The sequence below is a fragment of the Pteropus medius genome, unplaced genomic scaffold, assembly GCF_902729225.1.
Source record: "Pteropus medius unplaced genomic scaffold, Ma_sr-lr_union100, whole genome shotgun sequence".
NCBI lineage: Eukaryota > Metazoa > Chordata > Mammalia > Chiroptera > Pteropodidae > Pteropus > Pteropus medius.
Genome location: NW_024340692.1, coordinates 1,303,485 through 1,318,518, shown reverse-complemented (window position 1 = coordinate 1,318,518; position 15,034 = coordinate 1,303,485). Strand labels below are relative to the sequence as shown.

The window sequence follows — 15,034 nt, the reverse complement described above, 5'->3', positions numbered from 1 at the left end:
ATGGAGGGGGTATTTTCCAAAGGCTAGCTAGTCTACTATTGTCCAAAATATCTTCATCTTATATTACTTCTTATAATTATACTTAAATTGTACAACATGGAAGTGACATAAATCACAGTTATTATTATTATTTTCAATGAGAGGAGGAGGCCCTTGAGAATTTGAAGAAGTCCCACATGGCTGTTGCTGGGTCTGAGGTTACTGAGCTAGGTTGAGTCTTTTGGATGGAATCCAAGAATTAGATTTAAGCCAGGACTGGCTTGTCATGGAGGCAACTGCCAAAGGGTGTGGACTGATGTCGCTAGATGGAGACATTGTGTTCCAAAATACACTTTCTATGGGTACCTGAGAGGAACTGCTATATGTTCAGAAGACTAATCTTTGGGAGGTTCCTATTCCAGGTGAAAGATAACACCTCAATCAGCATTTACAGCACAGCCCCACAGAGGCTCCATGGAAAGATGGGTTCTTTGACCAAAGAAGTCTGGGAAATATTGCACACTCCATCTGTTTTTACGATTTACTATATGCTGCAGCGTACAGTATTATATTGAAGGCTCCAACAAGTCACATGTTTAACTTAATTTAACTTAATTTAGAAGCTCTCCCACTTATTTAACTAGAAAATCAATCTTGCATTCTTTTTTTTTTTCTTGGTTGTTATAAAATTCCTAGTGACATCATATGAAACTAGTATTTCATAGAACACCCTTCCAAAATACTGCCTTAATTACTATTAGTTATTACTGTAATGGGATAAATGTTCAGCTCAGAACAGGACACAAAGGGTTATGCATGAAAATGCATAGGAAAGCCAAGAGAAGGATAAGAAATGTTTAAGCTGACCAATGAGACCCCTCCGCCCTCAAACACAATCTCACAGTTTTGCTAAGGGCCCAGCCATTATTAAGTGTAATCATCAAATTGGAAGTAGCTTTTTTGCATCTTCACGTGATCTTGAATTGCCTGGTGTAGAGAGGAAGAAAAAGAGAGTGCTTGGGTGGCAACACTTGCTCAAGTGGATGTGGAAAGAGGAAAGAAAGAAATAGAGTACAGGAGAAATGGGGCAACTGAGGCAAAAGGGAGGCAGAATCTGCCCTTTGATTGGGAAGCTAAGGGTGGAAGGGAAAGGACAGGATGGAGTAAAGAAAGTGAAGGATGGTGACAGGCCAGCTAACAAACCCACCTGGGGAGCTGAATTTGAAATCAAGGCTAGGGGCTGGGGAGATGCCAGGAGGAGTTACAAAATTGTAAAGTCATTGAGTCCCAAGCTTTGGCTTCTTACGCCAATCACCAATAAAAATCGAAGTAGTCCGAAGACATGGAATAAAAATAACAGCTGTGGCAGAGGCCTCCTTTAAAGTGTGGGTTGCTCTTTCTAGTCTCTTGGTGGTATGACAAATATTCCCATAGGTATCTTTCTGCCCTTGGGGGTCTCACTGTATTTTCCTGAATCGTTGGGAGGGCCTTGGGCTACATACAGCAGGGCCAGTCTGAGATCTTAATCCTAAAGACTGCTGCTTTAGGAAACAACACAGAGGTTAATTAACAGCACAGGTATAGCAGCAGGGAAGGGTCTGGGTGTTGTGTAGAAGCCAGAGTGGGGAGGGGCCAAGAGGGGGCTTCTTCTTACCAAGGGCTGTCAGATATTCTGCTTCTTGCATGCAAAGCAACTAGGAGATCTTCGGCAAGCTAAGGCAACTTAGAAATACTAGAAGCTGAAAACAAGATATGCAACACATTTGGGAGTATTGCTCATGTCGAAGGGTAAAATTAACTGATTCCCCTTTCAGGGTTCCTTTTGGTTTCTTGTCAATATCAGTATAAAAATCTTGTAAAAACCCCAAATTGGGTGAGAGAGGGTGATAAGGCAATAGGACAACTCCCTTTATAAGAATGCAAAAGTTTCGAATTGCTGTTCCATGGTGAACTTATTTCAGAAAAGTGATTCTGACTGAGGCAAGGTTGTGCTCTGGGATAGTGCCTGAGATTCATTAGTAAATATATTTTAAAATAAATCCCTTTCAGATTTCATTTACTCAGGGGAAGTGGTTAAAATGATATATCCAATCTCACAGAGTGTGAACCCCAGTATATAAAATTTTATTGGCTGGAATGGTGACTCCGCCTCTCAGAGTAACACTCTGAGATGAGTCGATAGGGATTGTGGGAGCTGAGGACATGAGCCTACAGCCCTGCAGTAGAAACAGGACTCTAGCTGGCTTGGAGTCTAAGAGTTACTTTAGATCGCTCATTCCTTTGCATAAATCAACATATCACCAGAACATACATCATCCACCTCTGAAAGTAAGGGCATATTATTAGAAGAGTATTGGTTGGATGTGTTTCTATATGTTGTGAGCATGTGGAAGAAATAATGCTGACACAGTGGGTGTATTCTTTCTTGTATTTACATTGCTGACACCATTTCTCTGGGTGTGTCACACAGTTGATATGGTTTGGATCATTTGAATGGAATAACATGATTACCCATGGTATTGCACGTCTCCAATTCCAAATGAACACGATGGCAAAAACTAGACAAAAATGCAGAGAAAATAAAAAATCACACAATGTCACTGAAGTCATGCAAAGAGGAAAAAGAAAAAATTTTTTAAAAATGGGCAAGCAACAGACACCATAAATGAAAAAAAGCCAATGCATACAATTCTAAAATCATTCTTACCTTCTTCAGTCATTGTGTCATAATATTTTAGTTTTCCATATGATCCAAGTTCTACAACATCATAGTAAAAGACACAAAGATAAGGAACGAGCTGTAATGCAAGAACTTTGTTTTTACACATTCTTAATTAATCAGATTCAGAGTTATACTGTCAAATTCCGCAATCGTAACTGTACAGAGATGTGCAAACATGGGCCATGTGGCAGACAGCTTTCGCAGCCCATTTTCAGAAATCACTAAAATATATTATTCCACAGGGGGTAAGATGTGCCCTGCATTACAGAACAGGACACAGTGATTTTAACATCTGATGAAACAGAATACTTGGCAAAGATAGCTTCATACCAGGTCTAACCTAGCCCTATAATTTTTATAGAGATGACACTCCAAGAGAAAGGGCTGAATGAGGACAATGTCCAGGCCCACTGAAGCTTGAAGACACTGGATTCTTTGCCAAGTTCAGCAGGCCGGAAGTTCATTTCACAGCTCTTCTGCAACAGAATCACTTCCTAGAGATTAAAGAAAGCTACCTGGGAAAACCCAAAATGAAAAACCAGGTTCTCGACTTCCCTTTAAATTTTCATCCCAGTTTTGACAGAAAACACTGAATACTACAGGTGCGGCATATGGGAGGAGCTGTGAAAGGTTCAGAGTGCTCTGGAAGAAAAGAGGCATATTCCCAGGGAGGATCACCTGGCTGAGACAGGTGACAGCAGCCACAACTCCCAGACCAAGGCATCACCTGCTGCTTGGAGACTGCAGGAGGCAGGAGGTGACCAGCAGCCCCTCCTGTGTGCTGATCACCAAAGGACTTGGCTGTAATGGAAACCACTGGCAGAAAGCGAGCTGTTCTGAGTCAGCTGGTGGGAGTCGCAGCTTGGGTGGGGGAGAGAGGAGGTGGGGATGCACCATTTCTGTCTTTTTTTTTTTACTTCAATTCGAAGATAGAAACTTTATTTTTGTTCATCTGAAAATTCCAGATTGTTTTAAGCAACATTGTGAGCAGGTCAAAATTATTTTTTTCTTATAGTAACAACACTCTCTCAATAAACTTCAAGAAATTAATTAAACTCAAGAGATGTTCCTGTGGTTCTGCAGAATGCTTCCATGGCTCATTAACTTAGGTGGTCACAGAAAATTCACATATGAATCAACTAGTAATTGGTGAGTTTCACGTGCAAGATGAAGGTTCTAGCTTAAAACACAATAAAAAATATTTTTCTATTTTATATTTATATTATACATTCTATATATATGCTTTTTCCATGTGCTTAAATTTTTATCTAAAGCTATTTTGACATACCAATACAAAATTATACCTTGGGGAGAAAAATCACCTCATCTTTATGTTTCTGCAAAAACCTGCCTACTCTCAATTTTGTTAGATGCATGACAAAGATGCGAGTGCTTCAACAAGAAACTAAATTTTATGTAAATAACAAGAAAGATTTTTTTAAATGACTTCTGGGGATTGCCTTCAGGGGAATATAAGTTTTTCTGATATTTTAGGAAGAGTAGTCTATTATATATATGACATTGCACAAATTTGGAATTCTTAAATGATATACTTTCATAAATATTAAACGCATGTTCATGGTGGCTTTACACATAATGTATGCGTGCTGTGTGTGTGTGTGTGTGTGTGTAGTCTTGCAGTAAGATGATGAATTATATCAGCCAACTAATATTTTCGTAATCTGCACTCCTTCCCTGAGGTAAAGCAACAGAATAAGAGGCTGGCTTATTCTCTATTATTTGCTCAGGAAACAGAATGTGGATGGTTCTATGTTGGCAAAGTTGATGTAAAACATATTCTACACAGTGAAGATGCACCATTGCATTTTTACGAATCTTTTTAGGTGTAATCTCTCTGTTTGCACACACCTGTTTTCATTTATTAATCCCAAATTGTTAAATGTCTGCTTGCGGCAGATGTGATTACACTTTGCTTTGTCTCTTGTGGAGCCAGGTATAAATAAATGTAATCATATTCTTTAATTATTTTATTTTTACATAGTCAAAATTGGAACTGTTAATGTCTGGCAAAGCTCAGACGTTCTTACTGCTGTGACAATGTCTAGGTTGTTTCTTAATTTTTTCCTTGGATGGCGAATGGGACAGAGGGACAAGAACTGGATGGAACATACGGAAAATGAGGCTAAAGATGGTTGAAGAGAAGGAATAAGAGGAGTAAAAGGCTGAATAACAATGGGTCGCATAGTGATGCGAAGCACAGTGAGGAAGGAAGGCAAGGGAACAATATCTGCCCAAGTGAAGGACACTGTGTTTGTTGCTTACTGAAGAGAAGGCAGAGAAGAATGGGAAGACATCCAGCCTTCTAGAATGTGGACTTTACCACCGACAGCAATGGGTGGTGAGATGGTGACCTCAGCACTCCAGTGCTTTCAAGTAGTCAAGGGTAGCAGCTTTAAGGGCTTCAGGAGGGTGCAGAAAGAGGGGTGTGACATGAGACTAGGACGAACACAACATGCACACATGAATCAGAGCACACCATGCACCTTGATGTCCTATAGCCTATGGATGCCTCATGGAAAGTAGCCTCAGTCACTGTGGCCTGAGAGGTGTGAGTGAAAATTCACCTCCGTGGAGCCATGGCCTCCAGTCACATACTCCCCATGGAGAACAACGAAGGCAACTTTAGCATCATTAGAGTAAGGTTCAAACTGGTCCTAAACCAAACTAAGTTTCCTTGGGATAGGAGGGAGGAAGTGAGGGAGTTCGAGAAAGTGCCGTTGAATACTACCTAGTAATATCCATTATATCAACTGAGTAAGAGTCAGCCAGGATCAGGAGAGAGATTAATGAAAATCATCTTGGGTACCCTTGGTGCCTCTTCTCTATAATATTTCTCTAAGAAACCCACATAGCCTAAGAAAAAAGTTCCAGAGCCCAGTAGTTTGAGATGAGTCTGTAAGCTGATCGTGCGTGACTCCTGCCTACCTTGGTCACCACACTTGCTTTTCTGCCTTTTGGACAGCTAGGACCACTGGCTTCCAAACTCCCAGATCTCTAGGATGGTGGAACCTTTTGTCATTCCTCAGTCTGCTTCCTTCCAAGTCTTGTCAGCAACATCACTACCTGGCTTTAAGGTACCTCTGAGTTCTCATTCATACTTTATAACTGACAAATCAAGGGAAGGGTTTTATCTTCGGTCCCAAAGAATCTGTGAGTAAGAACTAGTATTTTGGGCTCCTAATTTTTTTTTTCTGAAGAAGGATGTGGACACAGATTTTTCCTTCCAACATTGACTTCCTCAGCTCCAATTTTGAGGCCAGTTGTATTCTCAACCCTTTTTTCACCAAATTTCCCCAGACAAGAGCAGCAGACAAATGACTTCTCACATTTGGGCCTCAAAATTCTGACAAATGAAGTGGAAAGTCAATAGAAGCATTTATGCTGAGATCATTTCATTAGAATGAAAAGTAGAGGCAGCAAAATAAATGAGAATAAGCATTTATTACTTAAGTGACTGATGGAAAAATATGATTAACTTGTTTATTTATTTTTTAATTAGCTGCTTTATTTTTGATATTGATTTGAACTGCACATGAATACCTAACAAGGCTTTCTCAATACAGATAGTGGTTTCTTGGTAAAGTTATCTATTACTTATCAAAGAGGTTTATACAGATACTGGATTACATCACATCCGTGGAAGAATTATTTTCAACAGTAAATGGAAGTTAAAAACATGGGCTTTGAAGCCAAGGTGTGGGTTTGAACCCCAAATCTGCCACTCATTAGCTGTGTGACTTTGAGCAAGTTGTTTCACCTTTCTGAGCCTCCGTGCCCTCAGTTATAAAGGGGCATGATTGAATCTCCCACAGAAAGTTGTGGTAAAGAGTAGATGAGATAATGGCACCCACTAAGCAATCAATAGTGGGCAGCTTCATTATTGCAAGCACCACCAAGAAGAGTAAAGGAGAACCCATGGGACATGGAACAGAGCTTTTAGAGAACTTGGTATTTTAACACGGTTTGTTAAAACAAATTCAACACTATTTGTAAAGGTTTTATAGAGATATTTGCTGCTCAGCAACGAAATTTTCTTCCATGTCAGGAACAGTATTTAGAAAAAAATTTTTTCATTAGTCCTGCCCTTCTACTCTAGCTCTGTGGCATGTCAAAACATAGACCACAACCATGAAAGCAGAATGTGAAAAGTGGACCCTTCATTCATCTGAATATCAGTGTTCCAGCTTGGTGCCTTTTAATATTTGCACACAAGCCTGTCTCTCCAACTATGCTGTCCATATGTTGGAGGTAGAGAGCTATTCCTTTCTAGACCTCTCCCAACAGAACAAAATAGTGCCTTCCTCATATTACGTGCTCTCCTCATATTTCTTAATAAAGTATACACATGCATAGCTCCCAAATGACAGTGAGGTTTAGGAAGCTTTGGTTTGTTGTACTTCCCTGGACTTGCTGAAGTCAGGAAGACAGACACTGATGCCTAAGGCCTCTCGACTGTTGACACCATAACATCAATATCAAGGTTAAGAGTGCTCGTCAGTGAGACAGACAAGACAGTTAATTCACAGTTTAGCTCTACTACTTTTAGGCTGGGTGATCCTTTCTGAGACTCAGTTCTTTGTCTTTCAAATGGGGAGAAGAGCAATACATATCTATTCTCAGGAGTGTTTTCGGAGGATCAGATAAGAGCATGTTTATAGAGCACTTTCCATAGGGGTGGCACAGACATCCTTAATAATTGCTACCCCTCTTCATTTTCTGCTACAGGCTCAACATCTAACTCAGCCCAGCACAAGGTAGTTAATTCCTATCCACACTCTCTCTCTGTGGGTGGGCACCAGTGTTGATGTCTATTCTCGGCATGTGCAAGTCAACATACCCCCTAGACTTCTTCCCTTAAACACAAAGAAGACTGTCAAAAGAAAAACTTTTAGTCTAGTGAAAAGTTGCCCTGGCTAACTTCCAGAACCTTGTGTTGCAGCATTAACATTTTAGCCAGAAATCGTTTTTGTTTTTGTTCTTAATTATTGGGTAAAAATGTTTGTTTCGAAGTTTTATAAGTGGATAGTATGAGAGGTGAGTGTTTATAACTTCTTACCCCAATTCCTACAAACACGGCATTTATATTTGTGGATCTATGCAATTTTTAAGTTTCTTGCAGAGTGTCTGGATTAATCATTTTTCTTGTTTTCTCATGTGAAAAATTTCCATCAAAATAAACATGAATTATGAGTTAGATATTTTCTAAAACAGCCCAATCTCAAGCTTTTTGTTTGATTTCATGTCAAAATGCATGGACTATCAAAATTAATTGCTTTCTCTTAAAAGACTTTCTTCGGTCATTTTTTTTTAATGTCAAATGTTTATGCCAAGGCAAATAATTTTTTAACTTAAAAAAAAAATTAAGAGATTGAAAATAAATGAAGGAACAACCACAAATCCTCACTTTTTACTCAAGTCAGAAGGAAAGGAATATATTAACCTTCAAATTCAAAATCTCACTCAAAAAAAAGCTTTTGAAGTACTGACTCATCGCAGAAGCTCTGCTTAACATTCTGTGGGGGATTGATGCTAGTGTGTTAAACTTCTCTAAGAGGCTCCTAAGTGTGTGCGTGTTTGCCCAGGGACAGCTGTACTCAACATGTGGTAACACAAGTATGTCAGACACAAGGTGTTACCAGAAATGATTTTGTCCTATGGAGTTCTTTTCACATTCAACTCTTCCAAATCTATGCTTATGAGTACTTCTTTTTCTTCTATGAGATTAAAATCTCTCACTTAGGCTTTTGGAAGCAAGGCAAAAACTTTGCGAATGAAAATAAAAGGCTGAATTTGTAAGTAATCCATCAGCTATTGAGTTTCAAGTAGGATTTATGAACATACACACACGGCTATCTCTTAGAAATTTATCACCTGATTTTCATGCCCTCCAAATCTAGCCTCTTTGTGAAACATTCACTCTTCCTTTTCAAGCTTCCTGCAAACTCAGACACACTGATTTGTTATTGCTGCTATTTTTGTCTCCACTCTCCACATGTATTTCCTTGTTTATATCTATCTTCTGATATCATTCTGAGGCCCCAGCCCCCAGGAAATACTGATGCTACATCAGAGGTCAAATCAGGAGTCAGAAAAATCCTCGGATCCATTTGGCTCAGAGCCTGGAACATAGTAGGCATTTTGACAAAGCACCAGTGAACCACAGGGGCCAGGTATGCAGGTGAGGAAAGCGGGCTGGAGAAAATAATAGAGTGGTGGTAATTATGGAAAACTGGACAGTGTTGCTTAAAAAAGGCAGCAGTCACTCAGCTCCAGCTCCATGAGGGGCTACAGAAGCAGTATTGATAGATCTGATTATTCAAGTGAAGCCAGATATTTAGATTTTCATGTGAAAACTTCTGATTTTTAAATGTTGGCAACTAATTCTAAATTAAAAAACAAAACAAAACAAACTACTCTGGGTCATATTTGGCTTATCAATTTGTAACTTTTGGTTTATTTATTATTATTTTTTTCTCTCTTTAATTACACCCCCCACTTCCACTCCTGACCTATGGATGTTGTTGTTTTCCCCTTCAGAACTGGATCTCCGAAGGCGGGGCATCACCTCCCACACGCTCACAGTGTGCACTCGTGTGCCCCAGTGGCCTGGCACCCCAGCACGCTCGGGGAGCCTGGCACACCTGGGGGCCTGGCGCACCCGGGGTATGGTCCGTGGCTCCACCTGGGGCAGGAACCCAGGACCTTCTGCGTGTAAAGCAGATGTACTAACCACTACACTACGGAGCCACCCAACCTTTGGTTTAAAATCAGGTTGCTTAGTCCGATTTTCTTATAAATATTAGCTGAATGAATGAATGAACCAATGAGACCAGCTAGGTTGTTGGAACTGGGAGGGGTTCTTGCTAGGTAACATTTCCCCAGACGGTCAGGGACTCTAGCTCACTTTCTTGCTCCTTACATACCTCATTTGGTGTTGGTACTGCAGTCTGCTCATCCCTGCCTTCAGAAAGGACTGAGTTTCATCATCTCAGGCTCCTCTAAGACCATGAAGGTAAAGCCCATGTCAGGCTGATGGACTTGCATCATCCCATGATTAATTCTGTCCTTTATGCGTGTTTTTTGCCTAGCTAGCTGTGCCATCGCACAAGCTCACAGAGTGACTTTATATGTTTAAGTCTTATTTTGGGGAGGAATGGAAGTTGCCCATTAGGTGAAACTGTTCCCAATTATCTCAAAGGGAAATATCTGGATTATGTAAAATACAGTGCAAGGTTCTGTAATGTATGTTAGGATCACAGAGGGAGGTGCCATATAATTATATGGGAATTATCACCCTTGAACAGTGAACAGTAATGTGTGGTTATTACTGTGGATCATCCAGATGGTTCATAATGAAATGCCCAAGTGAGTCCCCAGACACTGTGGCTTCATACAAACTTGTCACCTAATTTGCAGCCTTGCTCCTCTGTGGTGTTGCTTAGCAATATCAATGGTTACTGATTTCTGTCCTGTGAGGAGCTGACTCAGGCCATATTTCACTGTAATTTACATGCTCTGGATGATCAAGCAGGAAAAATGGGACGTGAGTGTGCTGTTCTGTTGCTTTCCTTTTGAGGTGGATTGGGGTGAGGGGTTGGGGGAGTACAGGATAGAACAAGCAGATTTCTGGAAAGGATTTTAAAAGAAAAACAATGAGCAACCAAAACAGTGTGGTTTAAAAAAGATTTCCTGAGCTTTTACATGTATCCTTTTAATTGTGTGACGAAAAACCTCAATAACAATTTTAAGATAATTTTAAACACCAATACGTTGTCAAAATGTTCTTTCTCCCATTGGAGGAAAGAAAGTTACAATATGGCATGACAGCTCTATCATCTGTAGTTTGGTAGAGTCCTACAGACCTTAACTCGACAATTGGGACTGCCACTTACTAGTCATGAGACCTTCAGCAAATCACTTATTCTCTCTTACAGTTCCCATGCTTTTGAAAAATGGGAACAATAATAGTTTGTTTTATAAGATTATGGTGAGAATTACAAGTACTTAACACATAATTGGCACATAATATGCATTAAATATATGGTAGGTATTATTAATGGCTTTAAAGCATCTACTGGTTTTTGTTCAAATAAATCAAGAAGCTCCCATAGATTTAATTCTTCTGATCTTCACAAAGTTGGTGTGAACCTAGTATTGGGAGACCTTATCACCATGATAATGAATAAGGAGATTTTGTAGCACGGCCTAAGTTTGGGAGCCAGATGGCCATTTTAATCCAGATTTTAATTATAAGCCGTGTGACTTTGTAGTAAGATATTCGGCCTTTCAAACCTTAGTTTCCTCATCTGTAAAATGGGGCTAATTCTGGTACATCTTTACTGTGTTGTTGTAAGGGGCTTTATGCAATGCCTAGAACACTAAAAGTGTTCAATATACATCAGACATCATTCTATAACTGGGCCAAAGCCACTCAGCGGCCAGGCTGACATAATAAATCACAACAAACGACCATTCAGGATTAGAACCTTGTTCTAACATTCTTTTAACAAGTTTATATTGGAGGAGATACAGGTTAAAGGAGGAGAATGACAAAAATAATGACTAATTACATTATGCTGAAGGAAGTCTATGAATGCCATATTCTTTTGTACTATCTGACATCAGGTACATGGAGACTACTTACATTGTTTAAACAATGTACAACTGAGGGAAAGAGATAATATAAAGATCTTTAAGTTTTGACTTTCAAAAGGAAAGTTCAAAAAGGACTCCAGCTGTTTGGGTAAGTGGTATTGTCCAGTGGTTAAGAGAGTGAGTTCTAGGGTCCAAGAAATCTGAATTTGAACCTGACTCTGTGAATTATTACCCTATGTCCTTGGAGAAATTGTTTAACTACTCTCGCTTTCAGTGTCCTTATCTGTGAAATGGTCATAATAGAAGAGGTTATAATATAATAATATTATAATATAATAAAATCATAGGATTGATGTAAAAATTGAATGAGTTAATCTATATAAAATGTTTAGATGGCTTCTGGCACATAGTAAGTATTCAGTAAATGTTAGTTATTCCAGTTGTCATTATTATTGCCTCCATGGGCATTAATTGAGAATTCTGGATGGATACTCAATATTTTTTTCTGGTCTCTTCTTTTTCAGCTGGAGTTTCAAGGGAGAAAATGATATTGTCACACATGGTGGAAGAAAATGGTTTGAATAAGCAAAGAACATAGAAGATCAGATACTATCCATGCAACATTAGGAATTTATTTCTTATTTTAGGAAATCTGTTTGAGTCCTTCTAAAGTTTCTAAAACATGTTCTTAATAGTTATTTTGTGGGGGTAGAAGGTTAGGAAGCTAACATTTTCACTAACGACATCTTCTAACATCTTGGGCATATTTTTGTGTCTCTATAAATTGAAAGATTATGTCTGCAAAATCAAGTAGAGGTACTTTCTGATTAAGTCTTACCATTTTGGGGTGGGGAATACAAGCACATATATTACTTAGTCTTAAAAGTGGCAAAATATTTTATCCTTTTCCCCTGCCCCCTTTTTTTGAAGAACTTACGAGGTGGTGCATACAGATAGGCCTACTGTCTTATTTCATAGAAATGTGAGCTTAGTTATAGTACACGTGACATAAGATCCACAGGGCAGGGCCTAAAGTGATGCTGTTGCTTCTATAAGCCACACTCATAACCCAACTAGTCATGAAGCCCTATCAGTTCCACACTGAAATATACTCAATTCTTTCTTTTCTGGTCCATTCCCATTGCCCAGGCCTTGCTTACAGGCCTTGCTTACAGGCCTTGCCCTGGCTACTGCAACAGTCACATTTGAACTCTTGTTTCCTAATCTTTCTTATCACCTACTGTCTACTCCCAGCACCTGTCACTTATCTTTTATATCATCACCAGTGTTAGCCTTTCAAAATGCAAACTGAAAATACACCTCTATATACTATACATATTGCCTTTTCGTGCTGGAATTTTATTAGATATCCTAATTTATTTAATCACTTAGAAGCCAGTTTTGAGGTTCCCTCCTGCAGGCAGCATTCCTGAATATCTCCCATCCCTAGTGTAAGTCACTTCCTCCTGTGTGTCTGTTCCAAGTACACACTTCTGTTGTGTGTGCTCATTAAATGTACCTTCACCTATTTGCTTTCTGCCCTTTAGGGCAAAGGATCAAGTACTCATTTTGTTAATTCCAGCACCCAGCAGAGTTCTTGCCACTGTGCAGGTGATTAAATGCTGCTGAATTGAATTAAATCTCTATTTAATAGTGCTGTATTAATCTTCTTAGCCTAGTTGCCTTTGGTACTGATGCCTATGATCCCTTCCATTTTAGTGTTCTAACTCTGCAGTTTCAAATATTCTGTCTTCAGCATTTCTGTGGGGAGAGAGCATGTGAAGGGAAAATGTATGTAACCGCAATTCTTAGAATCACCTTTCCTGCTTCTGTAAAGCAGGAGAATTTCTATCACGCAAAAGCACCATCAGGAGAGTCTTCAGCACACAGAAGACAAAATGGCGGCAATATCTTAGAAATGGAGAGGTAAAAAAAAACACTGGTGCACAGAAAGGATGCTGCATGCTGGCTATAGAACAACTTGGATGTTCTCCTGAATCCCATCTTGTGGCCTGGCTGGATATAGTGGCTTCTGCCAGGCCGATAGAATCAGTGCTAAATTATATTCAACCATTGGGTCGGCACAGCTGAATTTCACCCTCTAATGCACTGAGCATCAAATAATATCAGAAAAGCATACAGGGAAAGTATCCTAGGGGAGGAGAGGAAAAACAATAAAATGGAAAAAAAAGAAAGAGAAAAAAAGAAAAAAACTCTAGCCATCCAAGGGTGGGGGTGGGAGAAGGGCAAGAGATAAAGAGAGAAGTGTGAGAAAGCAGGAGAATTTGAGAACAGAATGCAATTGGGGGAAAAAACTGGAAGACAGAAAGGAAATTAATGCCACTGATGTGGAAGTGATTCAAAGTAAAAACTATTTTTATAATTATGTATTCTTGAGTATTGTCCAGGATGTCATTTCACTGACTACGTGGATCCCTACCATAATAGAAACAATCACTGAAAACTGTGAAGTACTTACAGGATCAAATTTAAAGTAGAACAAATGTTCATGCAATCCTCTAAATTACATTTGTTTTAAGTGGAAATCCATTTACCGTTACTCCCACTTAAATACCATATTGCATAAAGTGGGACTATACAAGTGAGTTTAAAATCCAGGATGCAAAGATAGGCTAGAAGATTAAGATGTTTCACAAATAGTCCATTATGCACCTTAGATTAAATAGCAAATACCTGCCAGTGGACTGATGATGTAGGGAGAAGGCAGGGCCTTATAACTCCCAAGTATATAAATAGTGGCCAAAGAATATTTTGGCAGGATCGAAAAATTAGTACAGTAAATGCTTTTCCAATTTTTTATCAATATGTGGGAAGAGGATATTTTTTAAGTCTGCCCAACATCTTACAACTATGGATGCCAAATGAAGTTGAGACTTTTGGCAGGAAATGAGTTAAGTACCATGTCACTTTGATTTTCTTCTCATTGCACAAAGGACAGGAGAACTTTGTAAATACAGAAACTATAATTATACAGTTTCAGGATAACCTTTCCTCAATTGAAAGCCAGATTGCCAAAAAGATTAGTTCCCGTGTTATCTTATAGACAAGTATAGCAGGATCTAAAAAATTGGCACGTGGCTAATAGGCTTCTTTTCAAGAGAAAATATAGACAAGATACTTCAATGACTTACTACTGAACCACTGAAAATTGCCTAAAAATATCATGGTTACAAGAAAAAATAACTGAAAGCAACTTACTTGGCAAATACCTATATACATGTGCCAGGACTGTTCTATGTGCTCTATTAATAGTACTCCACCGAATACACTTAACAGCTCTAAGAGATACATACTATATCTTCTTCCCTGTTTTATGAAAGGGGAAGCTGGGTTAGAGAGAAGCTAACTGCCCAAGGCCACACAGCTATTAGGTGGCAGAGCCAAGATCTGAATCAAGATGACCAGCTTCACAGTGTATCTGCCTAATAACTATACCTCTTTCCTCTTCCCATGAGTTTGGTGGGAAGAGGCCACCATGAATGCATCCAGCAGGGAAGAGAGCCTATCTAAATAGGCATATTGCATAATGCTACCTTTAAGCTCCAAGGCTCAGAGCCTCTCCTTCTAATCTTCACTAGCATGAAAAAGATGGGGAACAGTCCTGAGGTCAAGAAAAGTACCTTTTCCTAGACAGGAAACTCTGCATGATCTATTGTGTTATGGATGGAAATGGGATGCATGGAAAAAAAATGAATA

At 39.2% G+C, this 15,034-nt stretch overlaps 1 protein-coding gene across 7 annotated transcripts in view; it reads right to left on the bottom strand.

Moving 5' to 3' along the window:
* The window catches only part of SLC24A2 (solute carrier family 24 member 2), a 209,346-nt gene that overhangs the window by 51,410 nt on the left and 142,902 nt on the right, over positions 1 to 15,034 (bottom strand). For 5 of the 7 annotated variants that reach the window (XM_039869301.1, XM_039869352.1, XM_039869359.1 and 2 more), the window contains one exon: positions 2,687 to 2,737. The exons of the other annotated variants lie outside the window; for them this stretch is intronic. In XM_039869301.1, the coding sequence (XP_039725235.1) occupies positions 2,687 to 2,737 (51 nt within the window). The remainder of the gene's footprint in view (positions 1 to 2,686; positions 2,738 to 15,034) is intronic. 7 annotated transcript variants of the gene reach the window in all.